This window comes from Propithecus coquereli, unplaced genomic scaffold (genome assembly GCF_000956105.1).
Source record: "Propithecus coquereli isolate 6110/MARCELLA unplaced genomic scaffold, Pcoq_1.0 Scaffold42, whole genome shotgun sequence".
Taxonomy (NCBI): Eukaryota; Metazoa; Chordata; class Mammalia; order Primates; family Indriidae; genus Propithecus; species Propithecus coquereli.
The window spans coordinates 218,610-246,485 of NW_012149952.1; the positions used below are offsets into that span (position 1 = coordinate 218,610).

The 27,876-nt window shown below is 56.3% G+C and overlaps 3 protein-coding genes across 4 annotated transcripts in view; all 3 read left to right on the forward strand.

The window, feature by feature from the left end:
- Positions 1–1,083: 1,083 nt before the first annotated feature.
- On the forward strand, positions 1,084–9,480 carry RPS19 (ribosomal protein S19). Its single transcript, XM_012653339.1, has 6 exons — positions 1,084–1,457; positions 1,934–2,004; positions 2,235–2,335; positions 7,735–7,918; positions 8,367–8,421; positions 9,415–9,480. Exons 2-6 carry the CDS (start codon positions 1,934–1,936, stop codon positions 9,439–9,441), a joined length of 438 nt encoding a protein of 145 aa, XP_012508793.1. The 5' UTR covers positions 1,084–1,457; the 3' UTR covers positions 9,442–9,480.
- Positions 9,481–11,873: 2,393 nt separating this feature from the next.
- On the forward strand, positions 11,874–15,467 carry CD79A (CD79a molecule, immunoglobulin-associated alpha). The gene is made up of 5 exons (XM_012653340.1): positions 11,874–12,117; positions 13,661–13,963; positions 14,213–14,331; positions 14,797–14,865; positions 14,976–15,467. Exons 1-5 carry the CDS (start codon positions 11,877–11,879, stop codon positions 15,087–15,089), a joined length of 846 nt encoding a protein of 281 aa, XP_012508794.1. The 5' UTR covers positions 11,874–11,876; the 3' UTR covers positions 15,090–15,467.
- A 1,134-nt stretch (positions 15,468–16,601) lies between these two features.
- Positions 16,602–27,876, forward strand: part of ARHGEF1 (Rho guanine nucleotide exchange factor (GEF) 1) — an 18,924-nt gene continuing 7,649 nt past the window's right edge. For both annotated transcript variants that reach the window (XM_012653341.1, XM_012653342.1), the window contains exons 1-13: positions 16,602–16,726; positions 20,921–20,963; positions 21,043–21,126; positions 21,623–21,736; positions 24,021–24,119; positions 24,324–24,366; positions 24,588–24,834; positions 25,264–25,293; positions 25,580–25,679; positions 25,840–25,936; positions 26,022–26,057; positions 26,210–26,347; positions 27,542–27,647. In XM_012653341.1, coding sequence (XP_012508795.1) covers positions 20,940–20,963; positions 21,043–21,126; positions 21,623–21,736; positions 24,021–24,119; positions 24,324–24,366; positions 24,588–24,834; positions 25,264–25,293; positions 25,580–25,679; positions 25,840–25,936; positions 26,022–26,057; positions 26,210–26,347; positions 27,542–27,647 — 1,118 coding nt within the window. In that variant the 5' untranslated portion in view covers positions 16,602–16,726; positions 20,921–20,939. The remainder of the gene's footprint in view (positions 16,727–20,920; positions 20,964–21,042; positions 21,127–21,622; positions 21,737–24,020; positions 24,120–24,323; positions 24,367–24,587; positions 24,835–25,263; positions 25,294–25,579; positions 25,680–25,839; positions 25,937–26,021; positions 26,058–26,209; positions 26,348–27,541; positions 27,648–27,876) is intronic.

A 27,876-nucleotide genomic window follows, 5' to 3' on the forward strand; every position in this document is an offset into this window, starting at 1 on the left:
CACAGGTGCCTGAAGCTTTTACCTTCTCTTTTGCATAAGGAATTGGGGGTGGGGGGGATAGCCCTGAGACTTTGATTTTCTTTTTACAATTTCCACGACATTCTACATAAATGTTAAACCCCTGATTTAAGTACAATTTTATCATGCTAGAAGCATGGTTTTAATTTTTTAACAGATATTACTATCAGAACATATTGGCTTAATCATAATTAAGACATTTTGTATACATGGTATTAGTGTGGAAAAAATCTTAATATTTGCTCTGTTTTAAACTCAGTCTTTCCAACATAAGAAAATAGCTACACACATTTAAGTGCTTCCTTCTTGCAGCAAGTTAACATAATTTTATTGGACCACAGGGCTGTCCCTCATGTTCTTTCGTTGCTGGGCCTTATAAAGATTAAATGAGATCACGCATGTAATCATGACCAGCCACAGGACCAGCCATATGATAAATTTACAAATAACGTTTACCTGTGCCTGGCACAGACAGTCACTAAAAAAAAAAAATATTTATTGATAGAATGTGTGACGCACCACGTACAGGAGCAGTCACTTAAAATGGGAAATAATGAAGATTTCAGAGTCTTTTTTTTTTTTTTAATGATGACATTGAGCTCTGAAAGAGCAAATGCAGTGCCTAAAGCTACACAGGTCAACGGGGCAGATAAATCTAGACGGGCAAGGTAAGCCTAAGGGCTGAGTGAACAGATACAGATACCAGAAGGCAGAGCTGAACTAACGTCTCCAAAGGTCCCGCCTCCACCTCTTTGTCCCTGCCCTCATCTCCTCCCCGCCTCCAGTGCCTCAGTCCCACTCTGGTGGCCTCAGCCGATCTGAAGCAATTTCCGCCCTAAGAAGGGTGGGGCTTCCGTCTCCGCCTCTCGCGACTACTAGAGGTGGAAGGAGGGACGATGGTAGCCACATTGCTTCCTCGCGCTTTCTCTATGTTCTCCATCACAGTTCCGCCCTTACTACTCCCACTTCCGGCCAAGTAAAAATCTACTTCCACCCGGAAGAGGGGCTGTCCCGTTGTGGGAGCCGCCTGTGACCGGGTCTCTTTCCTGTCCGCCAACTTACCCCGTACTTCCGCCATGATATTCTCCACCACCGCTGTTCCTTCCAGCCACGAACGATGCGAACGAAGCCAAGTTCCCCCGGCTCAGGACAGGAGCTCTCGTCTCCTCTCTCTATTACGCTCTGGGAGAAGGAAGGGCGAAGAGGAAACAGGCCTCCACGCCCGTCCCCCGGGCCTTTGCCTCTCCAGCTCTCACCACACACCCTCCCCCCGCCCAGGCGGAAACGAAGCCACATTCGCCCTGAGAAAGGCGGAGCCGTCTAATCTCTAGTCCCGCTCTCGCGACTTCTGGAACTCTCGCGAGATCCAACGCCCGACTTGTGCGCCCGGGAAACCCCGTCGCTCCCTTTTCCCTGGCTGGCAGCGCGGAGGCCGCACGGTAAGCGGGCGCTGTGAGTCGAACTGGGCTCGGGGCGTCTAACCCGGCCTCCTCGGCCCGGGAGCGCGTGTCTGAGGGCCCTGAGACCAGGCCCGGGGTCGCCCCGCTCCCTGGAGCCGCGGCCACGTGCGAGCGGCAGGCCCGGACATGCCCGGTCAGCACCGTCCAGGAACCGAGAGTGGGCCTGGTGGGCAGCGGCGGGGTGCGTGGGACTCCCAGAATCCCGGGCCTGAGGGGTGGGTCGCGTAGGATCCTACCAAACGGGGACCAGGCGGTGTTCGTTGGACCCGTAAAGATCGTGGGCGTCGGTGAACTCTCGCACGCACAGGAGCCGGGGCCCGGAGTTGTAAGGCCTTGGGAGTCTCGGGGGTGCTGCGGTTTAGGATATGTTGGAGCGAAAGCTTTGGGCTTGGGCCCGGCCCTTGTCAGTCGCCTCCACGAGGTCTTGTGTTCACATGTTTGACCTTATCTCACAGATGCCTGGAGTTACTGTAAAAGACGTGAACCAGCAGGAGTTCGTCAGAGCTCTGGCAGCCTTCCTCAAAAAGTGAGTTTGGGGACTGAGGTCCCAAGTGGATGGAGGCTATCGCCTTTATCTGCTCCTGAACCCCAGTGTTCGCGCTTTTTTCGGAAGGCCTGGATTGTGTATCAGTTTCAGCCTTTTTATTTGTATTCTGGGACACATCGGGCTCTTGTTAATCTACAGTTGTGTTGCTGGGGTGATAGAGTAGTTGTGGAGATTTCTGAACTGTGCCTTTGTCACTGTTTTGGTCCTAGGTCCGGAAAGCTAAAAGTTCCCGAATGGGTGGACACAGTCAAGCTGGCCAAGCATAAGGAGCTGGCTCCCTACGATGAGAACTGGTTCTACACACGAGCTGGTAAGGAACTTGGGCCTTTGGCTGGAGAGTGGGAAGCTGGGTGAGCCCTAGCACAGACCTGTCCCCTCTGTGAACTCTTTTCTTGCTCCCAAGGTTGCAAGAGGAGGAGAAACCTTTGACTGTGTCACCACATGCTTTGTGTGGCACGACTTTCAATAACTTCATGCTCCAAGTTGTTCTTCCCTTCTAAGAGGCTTGTGAGAGGACCCGTGGCTTTGAGTGAGCTTCAAGGGAAACCCAGAGACAGATGTACGTTCATATTTTGCTTGGAGGTGGTTCGTTTTGCAGAGGCAACATTCTTTCTATGTCCATGGAGTCAGGCTTCCTGAGTTCAAATCCATCTCAGCCATTTAACTTGCCTGTGCTTCTGTTGTCTCATCACTAAAACGGGGCTGATGATTGTACCAATACAAGATTATTGCAAGGATGAAATGAGTTCGATTAAGTTAAAGTGCTTAGAAACATGACTGTTGCATAGTAGTCCATTTAAGAGAAGTTAGCTGTCTTTAGGGTTAATCTGATCATCATTCTAGCTTTCTCCCTGTCTCTAACAAGTTGTTTTCTAACTAAAGGGTTGGGGATCTGGCCAGGTTACCTCTTGCTCTAAATCTTGATGTGACTTCCAAGTGCTCAAGAGAAAACTTGCTGACCTTATGGTCACCCTATGACCTCATGCCAGCCCTCTCTCTTGTCTTTTTAATTTCCCAGTAATTAAATACAGTTCTGACTACATAGTGCTCGTTCTCACCTGTCCTGACATTCATGGTTCAGTAAGCTGTCACCCTAACAGAGAATGGGAGTGTCAGTGCAAGGGGCTTTGGCCTCTCCAGTCTTCCAGCTTTTCTCTGTGAAGTGGGGGCTCCATCTAGGAAGTAGGTGGAAAGCAGTTTGGAAATTGGCAAAACTCCAGAGTGACCCCGGGAAGAGTTGGCCTTAGTACAAGATGCTCAGCACTACAGAACATAAAGCATTTTGCAGATTGGTGGTGCATGTGTCAAATGGCCATGAGGCCCACTCTCTGTTCAGGCCCTGGGCTGGGCAACGTGACTTGGCCCCAGCCTCTGGCCTCTGAAGACTAAAAGATGTGCTCTGTGGGGTGTGTATGGTTGGTGGCATACCCACCCACTCACCGCTATATTTTTAGAAAGAAAATGGGGCTGGTGAAGGGAAGCTAACTCCCTGGGCACACAACAGTGATGAGGCCTGGATGAGACACACCCTCTCTACCCGCTGTCTTGGGAAGCAAGGCTGCCTGGTCCTGAATGTTCTTTGGCAGTGTTTTGAGTCAGTAGGCCAAAGGGAGCTTTGGATCTAGGATTAAGAATCTAATGATTGGTGGGATGAATATACATTCTGCATTATCTGCCCATATCAGAAATCTCCAAGATAGGACTGGTTGTGTCTGTGTGACAGTTGATGTTGGAGAGGTTGAGTAACATGTCCAGGGTTGGTCAGCTAGTGATGCCACAATCCCCCACACTTGTCATGACTTGGAGGGAACTCCAGCTCTCTTCCCTTGGCAGCATTTTTCATGCCTTTTTTTTTTTTTTTTTTTAAGATGGGGAGGGATTAACAAGAAAGGCGATCAAGACCCTGGATAATAAACCTAGATCATTTTTACAGTTACTGTGGTCTCTTCCCGGACATCTCACTTAGGATGTGCACCCCTACCTGCCTGCTGGTCTCCCTCACTTGAGGTTCCCAAACGTTCCTCTTTGACCTCACTTTTCCCAGCCGCCCTGGTGGCATCAGGTTGGTTGGGTTCTAGAGCAGAGGCCTGTTGTCCATGTGTTCATGTGCACAACGGCAGACTTGTGGCAGAGCCTGTCACTTGCAAACCCTGGAATACTTAACTGTCTGAACCTTTACAGCAGAAGTTTACCAACCTCTATTCTTAACGTACTCCGACCGCTTTGGCAGTTAGCTTACACTCTTGACAAGTTGTGATCATAGTAGCAATCCATTTTACCAAAGAGGAAGCTGAGGTACAGACTAGTAAAGTGACTTGCTTAAAGTCACCCTGGGGGCTTCACAGGCTGGCTCTGTCCAAAACTGTTCTGTGCTGTATTTCCTTTTTTTCCTTCTATGGATCCTGGGGGCTAGCGTATTTACCCCCTCAGGGGTTTGAGGCTAAAGTACAGTGGGGCAGTGAACAGGGGCAAATTGTGGAGGCATGTAGAAACCAGCATGACGTTGACAAGTCTCGATCTTGGGGTGCGGGAGATTAAGAGGTCCGCAGCAGAAGACCAGGTCCTCCTGAGCATGGTCTGGGAATGGGGCAGAGCTATAGGAGCAAGAAGTCCCAAGGCAGCAGTGTAGGGGTTGGGGCTAGGGCTGAGGGAGAGATAGAAAGAACCCATGTCAGGAGAATGGAGATCTGCACAGGGCTGAACACCCACTTAGGCTATGTTGGTGAAAGGCATGAGGCCTGGGGGGCATCACATTGAGTTAAGGAATGAATGGAGGTCAGGGAAGTGGTTTTTCCTTATAAGTTTGGGAGAGAAGGATCAGGGCAGAGAACCTTGGGAGGGTTTCTTTCTCTCCTTTTTGACTCAATTAAGATGGGGTCATCAATCTTAATAAATTATTGGGTGCTGAGCTGTGACAATTCTTGAGAAGCCTTGCTTGTTTGGTCTGCCCTTGGCCCAGTAGGAACACAGCTGTTCTCCCTTAACTGTGAACTCAACAGGGGTGGCCTGCTTTGTCCCTGCTTTGTAATTGTGGGGAGGGGGTGACTCCTGGACAGGGTTTCCTGAGGGGAGTGGGTTGCCTTCCCAAGGACATGCAGGAGAGGAACAGAATTCCTGTGGAGGGACTGCAGGAGAAGCTGTTTGTGACAGCCTCTGGCTTGCTGGCATAAATACTATCTAAGGTGGCCTGGATTCGTGCAGCTCCACTTCGAAAGGTGGGGCTGGGGCCTGGGTCTCTGGGGGTGAGAAGAGGGTGGAAAGATGTTTTGTAGGATGCAGTGTTTTAACAGCTTGTGATTTTTAAAGTTAATACCCTTCCTCTCTGTTGTAGTGGGTCAAAGCGTGAACTGGGGAGGCAGAGGAAGACTTGGAAATATCTGACAAAGGTTGTTCTCCATGTGAGATAGTTTTTAAAGACGTTAAGAAAAATTTTAAGCCCCATTGAAGAAGCTAATAGGCTTTATTGGAGCTTATTCTCTGCCGGTTCTGGTGCTCAAAATAAATTGTCTCCTTTGGTGCCACAGCAGGATCTACCTGAAGGATGGGTGGGTTCCGTGGCATTGCTCCTGAAGAACAGTGTTGGGATTCAAACCACTGTCTACTTGGCAGCTCAGAGCTTGGCTACCTCTTCCACGCTGACTCCAGGCCAAGACTGGTCTGAGTTCTGAGCGCTGTGGTCCCAGCTCAGCAGGACTGAGGTTGAGTGTTCCATTTCTGGTGCACAGCACCTTTGGGCGTCTGTGTGCTTAGGAGTGTGCATCTTACCACTTTCTGCAGCTAGCCTGCTCTCTCCAGAGCCAGGGCACAGCCAGGTTCAGGTGTAGGAGGGACAGCAGTGGCTATTGGGCATTTCAGCCACTCTTGTAGGATAGAGGTTTCCAGGGATGTTGCTCTCCTGGCAGAAAGAGTGTGGGAGATGGCTTATAGCAAGTATCTTGATCCTGGCAGGGGTGGGGGGACTTAATGCCTGGCCAGGCGGTAGGGCTGTGGGAATAGGAAGTCCCAAGGCAATGGAGTAGGAGGTAGGGCCTTGGGTGAGGTGCAGGTAGAAAGAACTAAGGAAAATGGTTTTAAAGTGAGCAGAGGCAGTGAGACCATGGTGGCACTGCACTCTTGGCCCCGAGCAGAGCATGGTTGTATAGTCCCTCGGTATCCATAAGGGAATTGGTTCCAAGATGACTCCTGGTACCAAAATCTATAGAATGCTTGTCCTTAATATAAAATTGCACAATATTTGCATATAACCTATGCACATCTTCCTGTGTACTTCTCTAGATTACTGTTATTAGTTAATACAATGTGATACAATTAGTTAATACAATTAGTTAATGCTATGTGAATAGTGGTTCTGAATTTTTTTTTTTTATTGTATTTTTTTCCCCTGAATATTTTTGATGTGTGGCTGGTGGAATCTGCAGCTACCTACGGGAGGGCTGGCTGTATCTGGAGATGATCTCGGGGCAGGAGGCTGGGAGCAAGTGTGCAGGGACTGCTTCTGGCAGGGGCAGCTGGAGGGGAGGAGCAACTCCCCTCATGTGGTCAGTCCCACCCGAGCACACACACACACAACACTGCCTGGCCCTTGGCTGTTAGTAGTTACTGGAGAAAGGAATCCCCAGTTCCCTCACTTGATCTTCAGAACTAAGGGAGAGAAGAAGTCACTCGGGCAGGCTCAGGCCACTTGTTGGTCTCTGGGCCCCAGGGATAGACCAGAGTTCCTGCCCCGTGCTCCCCAGCCAGGCAGGACCATGTGGTGGCTGAAATCTGGATACTTCCTGCATCTCGGCCCCAGTGCCTTCACACACAGTGGCAGAACCAGGGTGGTCTCTCCAGAGCTGTGTGATGGGGAGCCAGTGAGTACCCTCTGGAGCCTCAGTTTCCCTTTCTACAAAGAAGAATAGCACATGAATCGTACTTATTCAGTCCTCACGATAACTGTATTCTGAAGGACTGTTACCCCTGGTCCTCAGGTGAGGTCAGGTGGCTTGTCTGAGGCCATCTCACTACATGAGGAGAGAATATGTGAGAAGCATTTGGCACAGGGCTTGGCAGGCCCCGTGTGAGCGTTACTGAGAAGGCTAGCATCTCAACTGGCTTCTGCCGGAGCTTGCTTTGCAGGCAAGGAGGCTGGCCAGGGTGGACCAGGGACTTACCCAAGCCAGTCTAGGGACAGTAACTCCTGTGTCCATGTGGGGGAAGGGAGGGAGTGATGCACATTCCAAGCGGTGAGCGTGCACTGCAGATGATGTCTGCCCTGCCCCTGGTGTTATCCTAGGCCCTCCAGACTGACGTGGCCCATAGAGGACACTCTGGCAGTAGGTTCCTTCTCCACTATTCTGCCTCTTTGGGGCACATGGAGATGGTCACAGATTCTTAAATATTTGCTAGGCTCCACCCTTGCAGCACCTCACGTTCAACTCACAGCAGCCCTGCTAAGGCTGCAACAGCAAAAGAAGTCAGTCTCAGAGAAGGGGTGCCCCACCCAGAGCACAGGGCCAGGGGAGAACTAGCTGGGGGTCAGGGACAGGGAGAGGGATCCGTCAGGTCCAGGTCTTACTCAGTTTCTCCCCTTATAAAATGGTGAAAATTAGCTGTTGACACAGACGTGGAATTGTTTATGTGTGGCCCTGAACAGGCCCTTGCCTCAGCTGTGGAAAGATTTCTCTGCCTGGGAAGCATCCTCAAGTCTCCCTCTCACTCTACCCCCAGCCTCCACAGCACGGCACCTGTACCTCCGGGGCGGTGCTGGGGTTGGCTCTATGACCAAGATCTACGGGGGACGTCAGAGAAACGGCGTCATGCCCAGCCACTTCAGCCGAGGCTCCAAGAGTGTGGCCCGCAGGGTCCTCCAAGCCCTGGAGGGGCTGAAAATGGTGGAAAAGGATCAAGATGGGTAAGCAGGGTAGGGGCCAGTACCCGCAGGTTACCTATAATGAAGTTGGCGGGTGCCAGGCCTGTCCTCAGAGGCAGGCAGGGGATTCTGCAGAAAAGGGAACAGCGAAGGGCCTCACCCCGACCTCTCTGGCTGACTACCCTGAGCTCCAGGAAGGTAATTTAGCGACTGTCCACTTTCATTAGCCTGCTCGTTAACTTTTCCCAATTGATTTTTCGGGGCTTTGATCTAATGCTTGCACAAACAACACCCTGTCAGCTCACAGGGGGGCTCCCACTCCTACTCCCAGCTCCTTAGATTGCAGCCAACTGGGGCCCTCAGTGGGATTTGGCTGGCATCATGTATGTAGTCCCATAGCTAGGTGCCTTCTTGGGAAGCCTGGCTCATGACCAGGAGGGAAGGGGCTGAGAACCTGAGCTTACAGGGGACTGCATGATCCCTCTTGCAGGGGCCGCAAACTGACACCTCAGGGACAGAGAGATCTGGACAGAATCGCCGGACAGGTGAGGACTATGGGTGGGCCAGGGCTGGGTACTTCAGTCTCTGGGGACCTCTGCTTTGTTACTAGATCTGGCTTATTTTCTCCCTTGGAGGGCATAGCCCAGGGTGGTGTGGGGTTCAGAGGAGGGCTGCCCAGGAACAGGAGAAAGGACATTTTTCACTGGCTTCCCTACTCAAGCTGCTTGGAAATCTGGGTGCTGGGGTAGAGGGAGCCCAGGCCCAGAGTGCCACCTGGCCTCTGCAGGGCACGTAGCTTCATCCATGCACGTGAATCCCTCTTCGCAGGTCAGCCTACTTACAGACTCTGGCTGCCACGTGTGTTTCATGCTTATGGAACATTGGACAGGGGCAGCTTGGGAGAGGTGGGAGATGGGAAGGCAGGCTAGCTTAGGCCCCAGGGTCCACATCTCCATCCACATATAGGCTGGCTGGCACCTTGGGGCAGGATGGCTTCACCTGTGGAGCCACAGGCTCCCTGTCTGTAGAGGTCGACTCTGGCCCACCTCGGGTGGTGGTGAGGAGTCAGTGCTTCATGCAGTTGCGTTGGAGCTCCCAGGGCCTGGCATGAGCTTGACACTGGTTTTATTTCTGTGTCATTGGCACAGGCCTCCTAGCAGCGATAGAGTATTTAGTCACTTAGTTGAGTGTTACAAAGAATGGAAGATGTCATCCCTTTGGCAGTTGGGTATGACCTGGAAGGAGAAAGCTCTTCCAGGTAGAGTGGGGCTCGGGACAGACGTCAGTGCTGATGGTGGGCCTTCCCCTCACGGGGGCAGTGGGCGAAAGTTGGACTCCTGCTCTTCCACTCCCTTCTCGAGTCCTAGTTTGCAGGCCTGTAAAATGGGGAAATGCCTGCAATTGTGAGGGCTACGGAGATGAATGCATTTGAAACCATGAGTCAGGGTGCCCAGGGTCTGGTGGGTAGTGGGTAGCTATTACAAAGTGTCCCGGCAGAGACCCATGGTTGACCTTAACTCTTCGATCTTTTCCCACAGGTGGCAGCTGCCAACAAGAAGCATTAGAACAAATGATGCTGGGTTAATAAATTGCCTCATTCGTAATCCTGGTCTGGGTCTCTCTTGATGGACTGCTCTTTGGGAGCATAAGGAAGAAGCACTTGCTCTCTTCCCTTGTGGAAGGGAACGCAGGGTCCCTGGGTGGCTATGTGCACAGCAGCTGGCAGAGCCTTCCCAGTTCCTCCCTGAATGTGCAAGATGTCCCAGCTGGGTTTGGGTGAGGATGCCCTGGTGCCTCCCCCACATCCTGTCTTTGCAATTCTCAGAAAGTGAGAAAAGAGAAGGTGTGGTTAAGCAGTGGCCCAGGCACTGCAGGGGTGGCTTGTCCTGGAATAAGGAAGGAGGTGCGGTGGGATAGACCTCATTCCAGGTCGCCCCCTTTCGTGGACCTACACCAACAAGAAGTTGTCTGGGCTGAAAGATTTGTACTTACTTAGCACTTAAAGCCAGGCACTTTACAACTACGTTATATACACTTAGCAACCCTGTGAAGTGGGTGCCCAAAAGCACCACATTTTGGAGAGAGGGAAAGCAAATCATAGGATGGGAGTTTCGCTGGTTGTCCAGTGGCTAGAGAGTGGCAGAGCCATCATTTGGACCCAAGCAAGCTGGCTCTAGCCCTTGGCCTAGCTGCTACAGGATGCTGTGCCTCAAAAGTGAGGAAAATGAGAAAGTGGCCCAAAGGGTGACACTCCGTGGTATAGCATCTAGTCCTTGATGGGCCACGTGGGCCTGCAGTCCGGCAGCCTCGCCTCTGCAACCACTGGGTGGCAGCCAAGGGCCTGGAAACGGACTCAGCTGTAGCACGATGCCCAAGAAGTCCTAAGGCTTCCTGATCTGGAGCCGGGCTTACTCCTGGGAGAGAATAGGAAGGAGAAACTAAGCACAGAGGGGTTGAAGACCTGCCACCCGGCTTGGGCTTGGTGAAACAGGGTCCCTGGTCCCCAGCGCCAGAGAAGGAGAACTGTCCTAGGTCCTGTGCTAGGTGCACTTGAGAATATCCTCACAGTATCGGGGGATTGTGCGCATGTTACTGGAGAAGACCCAGGCTCAGATAACCCGTCAGTTGGCAGATCTTGAGATGTAAACCCAGGAATCTAGAATCCTTGAGGCTGATGTTCTTCTGTGTGGGTGACAGTTGTACTTTTTTAAAATTAGGAAATATTTCAGGCATGCAAAACAGTATTCACGATAGTGTAAGAAAAACCGATGAACCCAGCACCCAGTTTAAAAACTAACAGGAAATAAAACCAAAACAGACAAAGCCCTCTGTGTGCCCTTCCCCAGCCCCAGCCCTCCTCACTGTCCCCAGAGGTAGCCCCACTTGGGAACTGGGCATGGGTCACTCCCCATGTATGTCCCTAAGCCACACATCATGCTGTTTTGTCTTTTGGAAATAAGTCAACTGTATCGTGCTACGGTATTTTTTTCTCATGTTCATGTTTCTGAGATGCAGCCATGTGGGCACTTTCCCCTACTCTAGTGTTCTGTTGCCTGCGCCACAATTTATGCATTCATTCTCCTGTAAATGAACTTTCCCTTAGCTTCTCAATTTTTGCTACCAAAAATCTCCCTGCAATGAACTTTTCGCACGTGTCTCTGTGTGTGTGTGTGTGTGTGTGTGTGTGTGTGTGCACGCGCGCACGCGCATGCACGCAGGTCTCCCAGCTGCTCACAAATATCTCCACAACCCCAGCATCCCCTCTGAGACCTCACTTCCCTCCTACCTGGTCTCAAATGACAGGCTCAAAGGAAACTGGGAGTCACATAAAGGTGACTGAATCAATCCCTGCTCCACCACTCCTAGTCTGTGACACTGAACAACTGACAACCCCTGCTCTGGGGGCCTCAGTTTCCTCCTCTGTAAAATGGGATTGGGCTACCTTGCCCAGCTGTGGGAAGACCAATATCAAAGAACTCCAGTAAAGAGCTGATCGTGGCTCTCGCTCCTTGGGTGCCAGGAACACCAGCTCCTGTCACGAGGCCAGGGAGGTATTCTGATTGTCATCTCACAGATTAAAAATGCCAAGGCTGGAAGGAGGGAAGTGACCATCTAGTGGCCTGCCTTATGTATTCCTCATGATCACTGACAGTGACTAAGATTTACTGAGCACCTGCTAAGGGCCAGGCCCTGTGGTCAGTACTGTGCATGTAACAACCCCTTTAAATCCTTGTTTCCAACCCCAAGAATCAAAGAAACAGAGGGTCAGAGAGGGAATGAGTTTGCCCAAGTCCAGGGAGGGGCAGAGGTCAAGCTGAGAATCACCACCCTGTCCCCAGCAGACACCCAAAACTCTGGCTCCCTCAGCTTCCTTACTGAGAGACTAGACCAACCCATCCTCTTACCCGCCAACACCCCGCCACAAGCAGCCACCCCTCAGGGGAATTGCGGCCACCACAGGTGCAAGGAGCAGTTCCTCTGCACTCCGGGCCTGAAGCATATGGCAGGGGCTGCCCCCAGGCCTGACAGCCCAAGGGCCCAGCAGCGGGGGCTAGCGGAGCCCATCTCCGGCAGGGCTGGGCAGGAAGTGGGGCGGGGTCTGGGGTGGGATCTGGTTCGCCAGGACTGCTGCAACTCAGACAAACCAACCCACCGGGAGAAGATGCCTGGGGGTCCGGGAGTCCTCCAAGCTCTGCCTGCCACCATCTTCCTCCTCCTCTTGCTGTCTGCTGCCTGCCTGGGTATGTGGCCAAAGGGCAGATACGGGGGTGGGAGGGGGAGGTGGTGGGGACCTAGAGAGGCTGGAGAGGGCACAGGCAGAGGAAGGGCGCTCAGGAGCAGGGGAGAGGAGGCAGAAAGGGGGAATTGCAGAAGGCCCCTGTGGAAATCGCATCTGTCCCAAGCTGGGCCAAGGCCCGGCTGACCGAAGGGAGCTAGGGAAGGCGAGGGGTGTCCACAGCGCTGGGGAGAGAGGCAAGAGTGAGAGAGACACCTCCCCCACCTTCTCATCCCCGCAGGTCAAAATAAGGAACTAAGGTCCCTCTCGACTGAGCACCAGGGCTGGGAGCAGGAAGGAGACGTGGGGGTGGCGTTCAGTGTCAGAGGGGACAGAAAGCTTTCTCCCCCTCTGCTGTGAATCTCAATCAGTCCCTCCCCTGTGAAGGGCACCCGTTCTCAGCATGGGGGAGGGGATGCTCCCTGGACCAGTCCTCCTCCTCCCCTGCCCTGCCCAAGGCCAGCTGGCAGGGCCGTGACCATATTGAGGAGTTCAGAGAAGGCTGCTCACCCAGGGGACACTAAGATCAGGGGTTGCAGCTCTCAGCCCTCTGAGTTTTAAGCCTGTGACCCTGAAGTTGCTCGGCCTCTTTCCCCACCTCTTCCTCCTTCTCTCTTCCTCCCACCTCCAGAAGAGGGGGCAGCCACACGGGCTGGCCTGGGAGGCTGACGTCTGGGCCTTCCCAGAGGAGCCAGCCTGGGCTGCCTCCCTCTCTCTGAGACATCCCTGCCCTCACCCTGCTGGGCCCCTCCCCAGCCCCCAGCCCAGCTCAAGGGCTGAAGTCCCCGCTAACTCCTAGGTTGACACATACGAGCTGCAGAGAATGAGGGACAGGCCCAGGGTCCCAGGCCCAAAGACTGGCTCCTCAATCCCAGGCAGGGAGAGGCTCAGGGAGCTGGGAGAGTGAACCAGTGCCACTCCTGACTGCCTGGGGATGCTGGGCAACCCACCTGCCTGGGCCTCAGCCATCCCTCCTGTAAAATGGGGATAATGAGAGAAACTACTCCTAGGGTTTTGTGATGACAACACAAGATAAAGTGCCAGGTGCAGGGCCTAGCTGAGGCTGGGGGCGGGAACATGGACCTGGAAGGCCTTCAGGAGGAGGGGATGCCAGACCTCATTCTGGAAGGAGCTGTCTGGACAGGGGCACTTACAGTTCCAGGGAACCAAACATCGAAAAGCCAGAGAGTTCATGGGGACCAAAGCACAAAGTGGGTGTGCAGGAGGGTGGCAAGAGATGCTGGAGAGGTGAGAAGGGCCCCTGGGGTGTCTCACCATCCCCAGGAGTTTTATTCTCCTCCCCTAAGTGTGTCCTCTCTCCTCATTCTCCCCTCTCCCCCCCACAAGGTGGGTCAGCCCTTGCCAAGGGTGTCTCTCTCTCTCGCCCCCACAAGGAGTGTCCTCACCCTCCTCCCCTCCACACCAAGCAGTGCTGGAGCTGCAGGGGCAGGGCTGGGGGCCTGTGCCACTGTCCCGTCCCTAGTCTTGACGCACCCCGCCCTCCGCAGGTCCTGGGTGCCAGGCCCTGCGGGTGGATGGGGGCCCACCATCGGTGACGGTGAGCGTGGGGGATGAGGTCCACCTTCCTTGCCAGTACAATGACAGCATAAAGAACGTCACAGTCACGTGGTGGCGCCTCATCCAAGGCAACCATTCGTGGCCCCCTGAGCTCATAGGCTACGGCCACAGCTCCAGTGGCGAGCTCACCATCCACAACGTGAACAAGAGCCACGGGGGCATGTACAGGTGCCGCGTCCACGAAGAAGGCAAACCACACCAGCACTCCTGTGGCACCTACCTCCGCGTCCGTGGTGAGTGGCCCAGCCCCGGCCCCTGGATCCCACTCTCCAGCTGGGGACACTCTGTTTACTCATCTGTAAGCTGCAGATAGAGCTGGTACCTTCACTGTGGGCCCATTGGAACCAGCAGGACACAGTGACTGATGTTCCCATCTGCAGAGTGGGGGCTTCAGGGGTCTCAGGCCTTGCTGTGGGGGTGGGGCTGGGAGTCCAGGGAGGGCAGGAGGTGCCAGGGCTCTGAGCAGCACCCCTTCCTCACAGAGCCACCCCCTAGACCCTTCCTGGACATGGGGGAGGGCACCAAGAACCGCATCATCACAGCCGAGGGCATCATCCTTCTGTTCTGTGCCGTAGTGCCTGGGACTCTGCTACTGTTCAGGGTGAGCCACCCGGGGACCCCAAGTCAGCTGGGTGAGGGCCTGTGCTGCGTGACTCCCAATGCACAGCTGGCCCTCTCAGGTCTGAGGTTCCCCACCCAAAGCTTGGGAGAATGACAGCATCCCCCTTCCCCAGAGGCTGTGTAGGTTAAATGAATTAATATCATGAAAGCGTTTTCATCAGTGCTAGGCCCAGAGGGGTGTCCTCATTCAGTTTCCCTTTCAAGATTGTCCTCACCATCCAGCCCCCCAAAAGTGTCTCTCTCATTCTCCCCCCAGAGGTGTCCTCACTGCCCCTCTCTAGGGGTGACTCACTCTCTTCCTGCCCCCACCCCGGAGCATGGTTCCCCCCAGATGCAGCTGAGAAACCTGCACCAGCCTCTCCTCTGGCCACAGGGCAATTATTAATATTACTATTTATTACTACTCCTATTCACCTCCCCCTGCTCACCCCACCCGCCCCCACAGAAACGATGGCAGAATGAGAAGTTCGGGGTTGATGTCCAGGATGAATACGAAGATGAAAATCTCTATGAGGTGAGCGGAGGGCGGGTGGACAGGGTCAGGTGTGCTGGGGGCCTGCTTGGGGTTCCTCCCTCTCCCTGGGGGCGTCGTGTACTGATGTCCACTACCACGTTCCACCCCAGGGCTTAAACCTGGACGACTGCTCCATGTATGAGGACATCTCCCGGGGCCTCCAGGGCACCTACCAGGATGTGGGCAGCCTCAACATCGGAGACGTCCAGCTGGAGAAGCCGTGACACCTCTCGCCCCCACCAGGCTGCCCCTGCCTGCTGTGCCCCAATTCCAGTGTCTGTCCTCACTCCCCTGGAACAAGCTCTCCGCAGTCTTCCCTGGGAGCTTCCTCAGTCATCTTCCGCCTTGGGGTATCCTCTCTCTTCTCCTCCCAGGTCTCCTTGGACTCCTCCTGGGTGTCCTACTCTTCTTCCCTCTAGACTGTCCCATCCTCCCCCAGCCCAGTCCTCCCCCTGCTGCCTTTCCCAGGCTCCCTCCCCAGTGGGTAATGAGCCTTAATCGCTGCCTCTAGGGGAGCTGATTGTAGCAGCCTCGTTAGTGTCACCCCCTCCTCCCTGATCTGTCATGGCCACTTAAGTGATAATAAATCCTTCCCAACTGCAGACCTTGGCAGGAGTCATGGATCTCATGGGGACCGTTTCCAACCCACCCCCCCACCTTCCCTGGGACCCAGGAGCCTGGCCCCAGCCTCCCCCCTCAGACCCAGCAATCCTGGCCCAGCCATACCCTGCCCACTCCCCACACCTCGGCACAAGTAGCCAGTCTTGGCTGCCCCCCAGAGAGAAACAGGAAGTCGCTTGCGGAGGTCCCCACCCCAATTTAAGGACTGGTTTGGCCTCCCTCCAGGGCCTCACCCCAGAGCGAGGAGGGGGTGTGGCTACCGAATTATTTATGCATATTTAAGCCTGGGAAACGCAGGGGACTCTCTTGAGGGACTGGTACAGAAATCAGACCGAGGCCACCTTTGCTCCACGGCTAGACTTACAGAGGGGAACTGCAGAGTCTGTGGCCCTAACTTGAGGACGATGGGGAGACCCAGGGGCATGACAGAGAGGCACTGAGACACAGAGTTCCTGAGAGGAAGAAGACAGACACTGAGGCACGGGGACAGTGAGGAGACACGGGGAATCTGAGAGACAGCTCCAGACACAGAGGCATGGAGAGAAGGGGCCGAGACACAGGCGAGGAAGAGCGAGACCAGGAAAGCGGGGCCGCTGAAAACGGACGCGGAGAGGCTGGCTCCGAGGCCCCGAGGGAAAGCAACAGTGGGGGGAACGACAGAGACGGAGGCTCAGAGGGGAGGGGGCTCTGAGGGAGAAAATGAGCGACAGGAGGGACAGCGGGGAGAAGCGGAGGCCAAGGCGGGAGAGACCCGACGGAGACGGGGAGCGAGACAGAGACAGAGAGAGGGACACAGACGGAAACACACCCAGAGGAGCGAAGGAGAGGAAGACCGAGAGAACCACAGGGACGGAACGCAGGGAGGCTGCCGCTCAGGCTGGGCGGACGGGGGCGCAGGACTCGACCCGGCCCCGCCCGGCCGGGAGATGAGAACCCCGAGCCCGCGCGGCGGACGGACCGACGGCCCGGGCGGGGGCGGAGCGGGGCCGGAGCCGCGGGGCCGGGCGGGGCGCGGAAGGGAGGGCCCGGCGGGCTGCGAGAAGGGGAAGGAAGCGGAGGTGCCGGGCGGGCGCGGGGCGCGGGCAGGAAGCGGGGAGGGGCGGCAGGGCGGGGGCCTCCGGAAAAACGCCCCAACTTCCTGCCCCGCCAGAGCCAGGAAGCGGGAGCCGGGACTCGGGGCCCGGGATCGCCGAGCCCGACCTCGGGCGCCCCGCCGGTCACCTCCCCGCGCGGACACCAGGTACACCGGCCCGGCCCCGCCCGGCCTCCTCCCCTCGGCCGCTGGGGGAAGTGGGGCGGAGGAGGGAGGGGCCTGGGCGCTGCCTGCCGTGGAGGGGCCTCCTGGGGCCCACGGAGCGGGCGGCCGTCCCTCTCGGGGTCTGAGTTTTCCCATCTGTCAAAGGGGGCAAAGAGGGGAGAACACTTTCCGAGCGCCCAGCAGGGGGGGATGAGCGGTGCGAGGCCGGGGTCCAGGCCTCCCAACTACTCGGTGGAGGACAGGTGATCGCTCCCATTTGTACGGATGGGAAAACCGAGGCCCAGGGAGCGGAACCGACTTGTCTCAGGGAACACACAGCGTGAGCCCGTGTGGAGTTGGGATTCAAACTATCAGACGCTTTCCGCTAAGCGCCATCCTCCAACCCCGCATGCTTTAGCGCCACCTAAAAAGAAAAACGACAATAATAACAACGCCCGTGGGCCGCGGTGAAGCTGAAAGTTGCAGAGCACGTTTGAACGCGTTTTCGGAAGGCTCTTTTCTGAGTCATTAATTATACCCTGGGAGATGGATGTAGGGGAGAGAGCTGGAGACCGTCCCCCATTGTACAGATAGGAATACTGAGGCCTGAAAAGGAGTCATTACTTTTTGCAGGTTACACTGCTTATCAGAGGGAAAGGTATGCTCAAATCCAAGATTTTTGCATTCCAGTTCCAGCGGAAGGGGTAGTGGGGGCTCGGAGGGAATTGATGTACGAGCATTGGAAATTCAGCTGGTCTCCGATTTGGGGAGGCATACAGGGCAGGGGAGGCCCAGTCCGAAGTGCGGGTGCTCAGCGCCCGGGCGGCTTGGATCTCTGATTGAGCTCTGGCCAGGGGTTGGAACAACCCGCACCTCTGGGCGGGGGGCGGGGCCCGCCGAGTGACGGGGGCAGTCGAGATATGGAAACGCCGGCCCTCCAAGACAGGCCAGAGTAGCCCTATCTGGCCAGCGTGGCGCAGTGGAGAGCTAGAGCGGCTGGCAGGAGGAGTAGAGTCGCCAGGGCAGGAGCCGGGCAGTAGCCGGGCTAGAGCGGCTGGTAGGAGGAGTGGAGCTGAGCGCAAAGGGGCACCCTGGGGCGGCTAGAGCGACTCGGCGGAGGGGGTGGGGGGAGCCTGGAGCCGGCGCGCGGAGGCTTCGGTTCCGGCGGCTGCAGTGGCTTCTCTTCCCACCTGGAGCAGGTGAGGGACGCGGCCCCTGGCGGGCGTCAGACCCTAGCTGCGCGTCCTCCCGACATCCCCTGCTGTGCACATTGCCACGTTCCCTGCAGGATTTAGGGCCGTGTAGACCCGCCATGTCCATGTAAGATTTGGGACTCGTGTATACCCGCCACGTTTCTTATAGATTACAAGGTGTTACAGACCCTCCAGGCTCCTGCTAGCCGCCCTCCCATTGGAGACCCAACTTCTTATAGACGTGGGGTCCTCATAGATCAATAAGAGCATCTCCCAGAGTCCGGGGCCCTATAGACGCTGGGTCTCGGAACTCACTGCACACCACTGCACCTCTTTTACGTCTCCAGAGGTGGCATGACCGGCTTCCTTCCCTGTGGAGTCACGATCCCGTATGATCCCCAGATCCTTTAGATCCACTGCGTGTCAAATAGAATCTGGGGCCTTACGCATTCCAAGGGCTCCTTTAAGGTTCTGTAATGTTCCCAGAGGTTCTTGGAGGCCGTGGGTTATCCGCTCAATATCTTATAGACCCTGAGCCCTCCATAGAACGCGGGTGTCCATGTTGTCCCCCATGTATGCCAGCTTACAACCGCCGCCCCTGTGGACCTTCTGACCCTGCCCTCACCCCGCTCCCCCAGAGCCCCATTCACACGGTGCTCCCTCTGCTAGATCCCAGGCCTTATTAATTGCCTGTAGATCCGTCTACCCTTTGACAGCTTCACTTGTAATTCCTCAGCCTTTGTGGGACCCCTTCACCCTATCATCTCCTAAACAGCCAACACTCCCCGTCCCCATCCTCCCTGAGCCCCAGTCTCTACAGAGCAGCCGAGTCCAGCCTGCATTCCTGCCCAGGCCATAGTGACCACATACTCCTGACTTTTCCTGGCACCATAGCACCATAAGGAGACTTGATGTGTCTCAGAGCTTTGGTTCAGATTTTAATTTCCAAACGGTGGGGTGAGGGACGTCCCCATTCCCTGAAGCAATGCAATCTGTGTTAAATACATAAATTCAAGCAAGACTGCCTAGGTCTGAATCTTGGCTGTGTCCTTTATGAGCTGTGCCTCAGTTTCCTTCTCTGTAACATGAGGATAAGAATAATCTTGAGATCATTGAGAGGATTAAATGAGTTAATACCTGAAAAGCAGTAACGCTGTTCCTGGCACATACTACGTGCACCTTAAGTGTTAACTGTTCTTTCGTATTATTGTGATGAGGAATAAGGAGATACTTGTGAAGTGCACAGTTTGGGGCCTGGCACCAAGCATTTGCTCAGATAATGTGCAACCCCTTCCTTTACCCTTTTCAATCTCCTTGCCTCAGTTGAACCTTTCCACCCCTGCGTGGGATGATTATGGACCTGGAGGGTCCATGATCATGTTTTCCAGCCCAGAAATTGCACCTGGTGGGGTGGTGAAGGTTCCCCATCTCTAATGGGAATAAGAATGGGTTGGGATGCTTGTGGTTGGGAGTGTTTATTGAGCTGGTACATGAGAACACTTAGAGCAATGCCTAACACCCTGTGTGTGCTCTGTGAGTTTAACTCTCGTAATAAATTACTACTATTTTTCTGCCTTGGTTTGCAAATTTATTAATGCAAATGTTTAGCAATGCTCAAATCTTGAATTCTAAGCTTGGATGTTAGACACATATACTTTATGGAAAAGAATAAAAATGATGCCTCCTTGGGTGGACCCCATAGGATGGCATTTGGACACTCCAGAAAGCATCATTGTTTAATAATCGTAGTCAAAATCGTAGCGACCATTTACTGGGAAGCTAGGGAGGAGGCCCATGGAAGAGGGAGAAGGGTCGGTCTCAGGCAGCTATGGTTATAAATAGCTTTGGGCTGTGGGGAGTCCCCCCCACGGTCCACCACACCCCTGTTTCTACAGCTCCTTCCCGCCTGACACGGGCTCCGTGGCATTAGTCAGACTAATTAAGGACACAGAAGATGTCGGTGGAAAGACTCAGGGAGAAGTGGAGACTCGAGGAGAGGCAGCAAGAGATGGGGGAGAGAAGGGGATGGAGAGAGATGGGAGACAGCGCATGAGACTGGGACTCAAGAGGTGTGAGGGTGGCGGCTGCAGAAGCCAGATGTGAGAAGACAGAGGTGCAGAGATGGGGGAGAGAAGCAGGGAGGGAGGCAGAGTCCGAGGGAAAAGTGAGACGAATCTGGAGGAAGGGAAGGAGAAAAATGAGGAAACAGGGAGAAGAGAGGCAGAGACCTGAGGCAGCTTTGAGCAGAGCCAGCCAGGGAGAACTGGCTGGGGAAAGGAGGGAAGGCAGGAGGGACAGAGGGTGGAGAGAGACGGACACACCTGGGCTTGGGCTGCCTGAGGACCCCTCCCTCCTCTGCTGGGACTGGAAGCTGGGAAAGACAGGAGGCCTCTCAGGGAAGGAAGAACTTCTGGGTTTGGGGACTCCTGGTCCCAGAGGGAGGAGGGTTCAGAGTTTTGTTTTCTTAATGTGGAGAGAATTGGGGATTGGGGGTTTGCCATTGTGACTTCCTGTCACAGGAAGTGGGGCTGGTGGGTTCAGAGGCAGCATCCTGCCCCAGGCCTGTCACAGATCAGAGGAGAGCCCCCCACACCCCAGTTCTCTCCTTCCACCTCCCCTTCAGCTTTCCCAACTCTGCTTGCCTCTGGGCCCTGCCCCATCAGGAGCCAGCCCCCAGCCCCAGTTCCCTCCGACCCAGGAGTACGGCCCCCAGCCCCCTCCTCCATCAGGCACCCCAAAGTGCAGGCTCTCAGACACAGCCCTCTCAGGGACCCAGGCTCTTGGGCCTCCAGCCCCCGCCCCCCCAGGCTCCATCCGTGGGCTCCCCGCCCCGGCTGGCTGGACTCTGAAGGGCTCTTTGTCGCCACACAGAGGCCCCATTGAGCTGTGGAGGCCGGGCTGGGGGGAGGCTGTTTACTCACCTTCACACCTGGGCCAGGAATCTGTGAGTAACCGCCCCGCCTGCTCCTCCCACCCCTAACCGCGGCCCCTCCTCTTCCCGCAGCCCTGCGGAGCCCAGGGAGATGGAAGACGTCGCCCGAGGGGTGGTGAGTGGGGAGAGCCAGGGCCAAGAGCGATGGGGCTGTGAGGGGGCCCTGTGGACTGAAGCCCCCTCCCCTTCCACAGGCCCCAGGGCCCTCCCGGCCTGGCCTCGTGCCCGTCAGCATCATCGGGGCTGAGGACGAGGATTTTGAGAACGAGCTGGAGACGGTGAGCAGGAGATGGGGTGGAAAAGCTTCTGTCAGCGTCCCATCCGGTGTCCCCTCCCACCGCAGTCCAGTCCTCCATCGTCAGATGCCTCCTCGCACAGCCCTTCTCTTTCTCTCACCTTCCTGGCATCTCCTTCCTCATCTCACCGACCCCATCCTCAGAGGCCCCACCGCGGCATCGACTCCCACTCTTAACCTAATTTTGATCCCTGCTGCTTCCTCCCCCGCCTTAGCCTGGGTCCCCATTCCTTCTCTCCTGATTTCTGTCCTCATCAGCCACCAATACAACATTGAATCTCCTCCATCGTCCCTGACCTCCTGCCCTTGCTGTCACCCTTTCGGCATAGACGCCATCACCACCCCCCACTTCCCAGCATCTTCCCAGCTTGGATCCGTAGGGAAGTACCAGGGACCGGGTAGGATTGAGCCCAAGGCCCCTCCTCTTCTCCCCATTATACTCATCCTCCGAACCCCCCTCCCCCCGTCTCACCCCCCAGAACTCAGAGGAGCAAAACAGCCAGTTCCAGAGCCTGGAGCAGGTGAAGCGGCGTCCGGCCCACCTCATGGCCCTCCTGCAGCACGTGGCCCTGCAGTTCGAGCCGGGACCCCTGGTGAGGGCAGGGCTGGGGAGGCGCAGGGAGGGGTGAGGCTGGGACGGGCTACAACTTTCGGTGAGCTAGGCCAGGGAAGATGAGCCAGGAGGGTCTGGGACCCAAATCCAGACCGCACAGCACCAGATCCAGAAATAGCACCTAGACAAAAGCCAGAGGGCATGCATGGGATCCAGATACAGCTGAAGGCGTCCTGCGTAAGTCTCAGTGAGCTCCCATGCAGGCCGGGAGAGTTCACATGGCAGGGTCGTGCAGAGAGCACCAGAGACTCCAGCAGCCTGGCAGAAACCACATCCCCATCCCACCCCCTTCTGTGCCTGTGGCAGTGCCACCCTTCAATGACAGTGCCCTTGCATGGACTCTAGGGGATCAAACCCTTCTCTGCAAGGCCTTCTTGGCAGGTGCCACTGGTTAGTCATTCAGGGTTGGTGCTTGGGAGAGAGCTGTCAGCCGTCCCAGTCTAGGCGGCACAGCAGGCCCTGCTCCAGAAACAAGGAAAGCTCTACAAACAGCCCACGAGGCAGACGGGACATAACTGTCAACCCAGAAACCTACCTGGGAGGTGTGGATGCCTAGCTATGCTGTCTAGAAACACCTGCAGAGTCTAGAAAACCTGGCGGGTGGTTTAGGAATGTAGAAGCCACAGTGCTGGCACTGGGTCTATAGACAAGGGTCTTGTCCCAAGAAGACCCCAGTGTGGCCTAGCACAGGACAGGAGTTGGGGACAGCCCACAGCATTGCCCTATATGGAAACGCACAGCAGATCCCTCCAAAAACTAGGAGACCTCCTGGGGGTGCAGCAAGAAGAGCACATTATCCGTGAGGCAGGAGGCTGGTTGTCCTGACACCAAAGCTTCAGAACCTGGCAGAAAACGGGGAAATTGATCGGGCGCTGTGGCTCACGCCTGTAATCCTAGCACTTTGGGAGGCTGAAGCAGGAGGATTGCTTGAGGCCAGGAGTTCTCAGCCAGCCTTAGCAACACAGTGAGATTCTGTCTTTACAAAAAATTGAAAAATTAGCCGGGCGTGGTGGCACATGCCTGTAGTCCCAGCTACTCAGGAGGCTGAGGCAGGAGGATTGCTTGAAACTAGGAGTTGGAGGTTGCAGTGAGCTATGGTGACGCCACTGCACTCCAGCCTGGGCAACAGAGCAAGACCCTGTCTCAAAAAAGAGAGAGAGAGAATGGGGAAATTGCTAGTATCTCCCTGTCTGCATTCTCTCCTCTGGGGCATGGAGGCTCCAGCCCTCTGGGCAAGGGGTCCCCCACTTGAGCCTTGGGGTTTCTAGAATAGGAGAACTCCAGATCCTGGACATCAGCTCAGGGATTGTGCTGACTGCCATGATCTTTTACAGATGTGTAAACGGGGGCCTAGGGAGGGCCAGGGCTTGCCTGAGGTGACCCCAACAGCCTCCAGCATGTTGAGATTTATTTTCATGCTGCTCCCTCTCCTCGTAAGCTGAGGGGAGCAGTCCAGAGACAGCTGTGGCCCCCCGGGCTGCTCCCTGCTGGGCTCTCTATTTTGGGGGCGGGGAGAGCAGACATAGATGTATTGTAACTGCTTAAAGTGGAGAGAGAGTCCCACCACCATTGGAGTGAGTCCCTAGCACACTAAGACCATGTCACTTACCAGCTGAGAGCCCCCAGGAGCCACGACAGATTGAAGTCCCCACTGCATCACCCAGCACAGGGCTGGCGCTTGGGCAGCCTCGGGAAATGCTTGACGAATGAATGAGTGAGCCCCACTTGCGCACCTGTCTTTACCAAGCCCTCTCTGTGCACTGGGCCCAGTCTGGACGCGGATGACTCAACCTACCCCACACACAAAAACCCTCTGGATGCTCACAGTGTTTCCAGGCAGTGGGGTGGAGTGGACACAGGCTGCTTGAGCTCTGTTGTCTCACGAGTGAAACAGAGACAAGGATGGTCCCTGTGCTTGGACAGGTTCATGCAGGCGACAGGTTTAGAACAGCATCTGGTACACACTCAGCTCTCGGCATAGCGGTAGTGATAGTTGTTGTCGACATAGGGAGGAGAATCGCAAAGAACCGTATCACAGGATAGAAAAATGAGAAAATGCCCACGGTGTCTGCAGGGAGGCTGCAGGGGAGGCGAGGGCCTGGGGGTGGGCGTGGAGATCAGGGAGCGCTTCCCAGAGGAGGTGGCATTTGAGTCCCACGGCTATGGGGTGGCCAGGAGGCTGGGAAGCTCCTTAGGCTTTTCAAAGGGAGAGTGTGGCTTGGGAGGGGAGGGAGGCGGGAGAGTCAGGCCGGTGTCTCCCCCAGCTCTGCTGCCTGCACGCGGACGCGCTGGGCTCCCTGGGCCCCAAGGAGGTCAAGAAGGCCTTCCTCGACTTCTACCACAGCTTCCTGGACAAGACCGCGGTGAGAGACCTTTACGTGGCCCAGTCCCCCACGCCCTGCCCAGCCCTGAGAGCCAGCGTGCAACCCCAGCCTCCACCCAGCCAAGGGCTGCGTGAAAGGTGGCCCGGCCAGGGCGACTGCCAGCTGGGCCTTCCCCACTGGGCCTCCTGGGCTGCACCCCACCTCTCCCAGCCCTCCCCTCACTGCAGTTTCTCTCCTGGGCAGGTTCTGCGGGTGCCTGTCCCTCCCCATGTGGCCTTTGAGCTTGGTAAGGAGAGGAGGAGGGGGCTGGGGTGAGGGAGGGGTCTCTAGTAGGGGCTCCTGGGAGGGAGGCCACACTCCAGTGCTCTGAGTGGGTAGCCCAGACTCATTCATTTTTTCTTGGTGGTGGCAGCCTGAGCAAGCATGGCCTTTGGAGTCCAAGGGCAGGCAGGGACCTTGGTCCAAGTGACCAGGGAGCTCGTCCTTAGCCTGAGTGTGTCCCTGCAGACCGCACCCGGCCCGACCTCATCTCCGAGGATGTGCAGCGGCGGTTTGTGCAGGAGGTGGTGCAGAGCCAGCAGGCAGTCGTGGGCCAGCAGCTGGACGACTTCCGCTCCAAGCGGCTCATGGGCATGACGCCCTGGGAGCAGGAGCTGGCCCAGCTGGAGGCCTGGGTTGGGCGGGACCGAGCCAGCTACGAGGCCCGGGAGCGGCACGTGGCCGAGCGGCTGCTGACCCACCTGGAGGAGATGCAGTGAGTGGGCCTGGCCTGGGGCACCCCCGCTGCCTCCTGCGTGTTGTGTCCCCAGTGTACGGGCTCCCTCTTCAGCCTCAGCGTCCATTTTTTGGTGTTTGGGGCGGGTTCTTCGCCCAGCCCTGGCATTTCAATTCATCCTGGCTCTTCCCTTCCCAGCTTTGGGGTTCCCTTGCAGTTTGCGGGTCTTCCCAGCTTTGGGGTTCCCTTGCAGTTTGCGGGTCTTGTCCATGGTCTGGCACTTAGTCCCAGCCTCCCAGACCAGAGGTCCTCTTCCCCCTTGTGATGGTCCTAGTCGCTTTGGCAGTCCCCCTCCCACGCCCGCCTCTCCCCTCCCTGCCCATCCTAGAGGAAGGCAACCTGGAGACTAGGTAAATAAGGACCTCAGGCTTAGCAAGTTTATCACCAATATCTTTCTTCTCCCTACAGACCGACCATCTCTACTGATGAAGAAAAGAGGTGATAGAGCAGGGAGGATGGCGGGGAGAGGCGTGTGTGCTCCCGTGTCTGAGGGAGGAGGGGCTGAGGCTAGACCCCTGGGTCTGAGTGGGGAAGGGCTGGGGCCCAGACTCCTGGGACCTGGGCACTGAGCAACATGCCTGGCCCCTGTCCTCTTAAACCCTCTTTCCTCAGACTCATAGGAAATAGTTGTGGGGTTGGGAAGGGAAGGAGGGGTGTCTGCCTCTAGGGGCAGCAGTGTGGTCATGTCTGTGTGTCTGTTGGCCCTCACTGTCCCTCCCCACAGTGCCGCCGTGGTCAACGCCATAGGCCTATACATGCGCCACCTTGGGGTACGGACCAAGAGCGGGGACAAGAAGTCGGGGAGGAACTTCTTCCGGAAAAAGGTGCCTCCGTCAGTGCCCAAACCTGGTCCTTTCCTCTGCAGAGACCGTCCCTCCCCCCAGGAGAGCAGGTGTCATGACTCCGTGGACACCTCGGGTCAAGTTCAGCTCTGCTCGTGTTTCAGGAATGCTCAGCTCCCTCTCGCCCCTCATCCTCCTGCAGGTGATGGGGAACCGGCGGTCAGACGAGCCTCCCAAGACCAAGAAAGGACTGAGCAGCATCCTGGACGCAGCCCGCTGGAACCGGGGAGAGCCGCAGGGTAAGGCAGCCCTGGCCTCAGCCCTGCCCTGTTGCCCCGTCTTGCCCAGGCCGCACCCCTTCACTGTCCCTCCCTCTTGTTTCAGCTCCAGATTTTCGACACCTCAAAGGCGAAGTTGATGGTAAAGGACTTGAAGCCAGAGCATCCGTCCTGGGGGCCTGAGGGGACCCCTCGGTCCCAGGGAGAAGGAGGGGTCTGCTGGTGATGGGGAGGAGGGGCTGGTGCATTAGAGTCACTGTTCTCTCATTTCCTTCTCGCTTGCTGTCTCCCCAGGTGAGAAGCCAGCACTTACGGACCGGAAGGGAGGCCTGGGCATGCCCTCTCGGGACCGGAATCTCGGGGCTCCTGGGCAGGACACCCCTGGAGTCTCTCTGCACCCTCTGTCTGGGGATAGCCCAGACCGGGAACCAGGTGAGAGTATCTGGGCCCGGGCTCTGTGAGGTCCTGGGACCCCAGGGCAGGGGTAGGGCCAGCCCCCAGTGGCGCCCCCTGGAACAGAAACCTTTCCCTGCAAGACGTCCCCTTCAGGCCTGGCACGGTGGCTCACACCTCTAATGCTATCACTCTGGGAGGCTGAGGCGGGAGGATCGCTTGAGCTCAGGAGTTCGATACCAGCCCAAGCAAGAGTGAGACCCCCGGTCTCTACTGAAAATAGAAAAAAATTAGCCTGGCATAGTATCATGTGTCATGTGTCATATGTCATGTGTGCCTGTAGTCCCAGCTACTCGGGAGGCTGAGGCAGGAGGATCGCATGAGCCCGCAAGTTTGAGGTTGCTGTGAGCTAAGCTGATGCCACAGCACTCTACTCAGAGCAACAGAGCAAGACTCTGTCTCAAAAAAAAAAAAAAAAAATGTCCCCTTGGTTCTGGCATCTGCTCCTCTCTGCTCCTGGTCACTAGTGTTACTGGTAACCTTGCCCTTCCCAGGCTTCCCTCCCCAGCCCCACCCTCTCCTGGTGCCATGTCTTCACCCCATTGGACTGTGTTTCCCCTCAACCCCCTCGGCCTCAGGCCCCAGAACCCTCTCTGAGCACAAGGCCAGTCGCTCTCCGAGCTGCGTTTCCGTGTCCCCTTAGACAGTAAGCCGGCTGGCCCCATCTGCTTCACCTCCCACAATCCTTAGGACTGTGCAGCCCTCAGCCCCTTGGCGCTCAGACAGCGGCTTGGCCAGGCCTGGGTGCAATCCCGCTGCTTCCTTATGTTGCATCTGAGCCTCAATTTCCTCATCTCTAAATGGGGTAGATCTACTTTTCCCACAAGGCGCAGTTGAGGGCTGGGGAGGTGAATAGATGTGGAGAGTCACAGCATCTGGCCCATCCCCGGCCTCAGGGCGGCTGCAGTCTGATTGGGTGGGCGTGCACAGGGGCACCCCAGGGCTGTGGCATCTTCACCCACCTGGCCCCCAGCTACCCACAGCTATGTGCTTGGAGGTCTTAACATCCATCTGTCCCCCAAAGACTTACAGAGCAGCCGTTTGGTGTCTGCCAGGGACAGGATAGCTGCAGCCCCTCCATTCCAAGGTGGAGGAAACTCAAGCCCCAAGAGTGTGGGTCTTGTCACCGCGGGGACCTCCTAGCCAGCCTCACTCCCTCCTTCCACCGCATAGGTGCTGACAGCCCCCTGGAGCTGGGGGACTCATCCCTGCAGGGCCCGACCAGCCTGGAGCCGCCAGCACCCCCAGAGAGCACTGAGGAGGGAGCCGAGACAGAGAGGTACCCAGGCCAGGGCAGGGAGGCTCAAGGCCAGGCAGGTGGGGGGTCTGCTCTGCGCTCCTCTCCTGCTCTTCCTGGTCTTCCCCCTCCTGTCCCTCCTTTTCCTTCTTCCCCCTTTCTTTTCTCATCTCCTTCCTTCTTTCCTGTTTTCTCCCTCCCTCCTCTTTCACCCTTTCCTCCTTTCCTTCCTTCCCCTCTCCTGCTGAGTTTTCTCCCCTCTGCTTCCTCC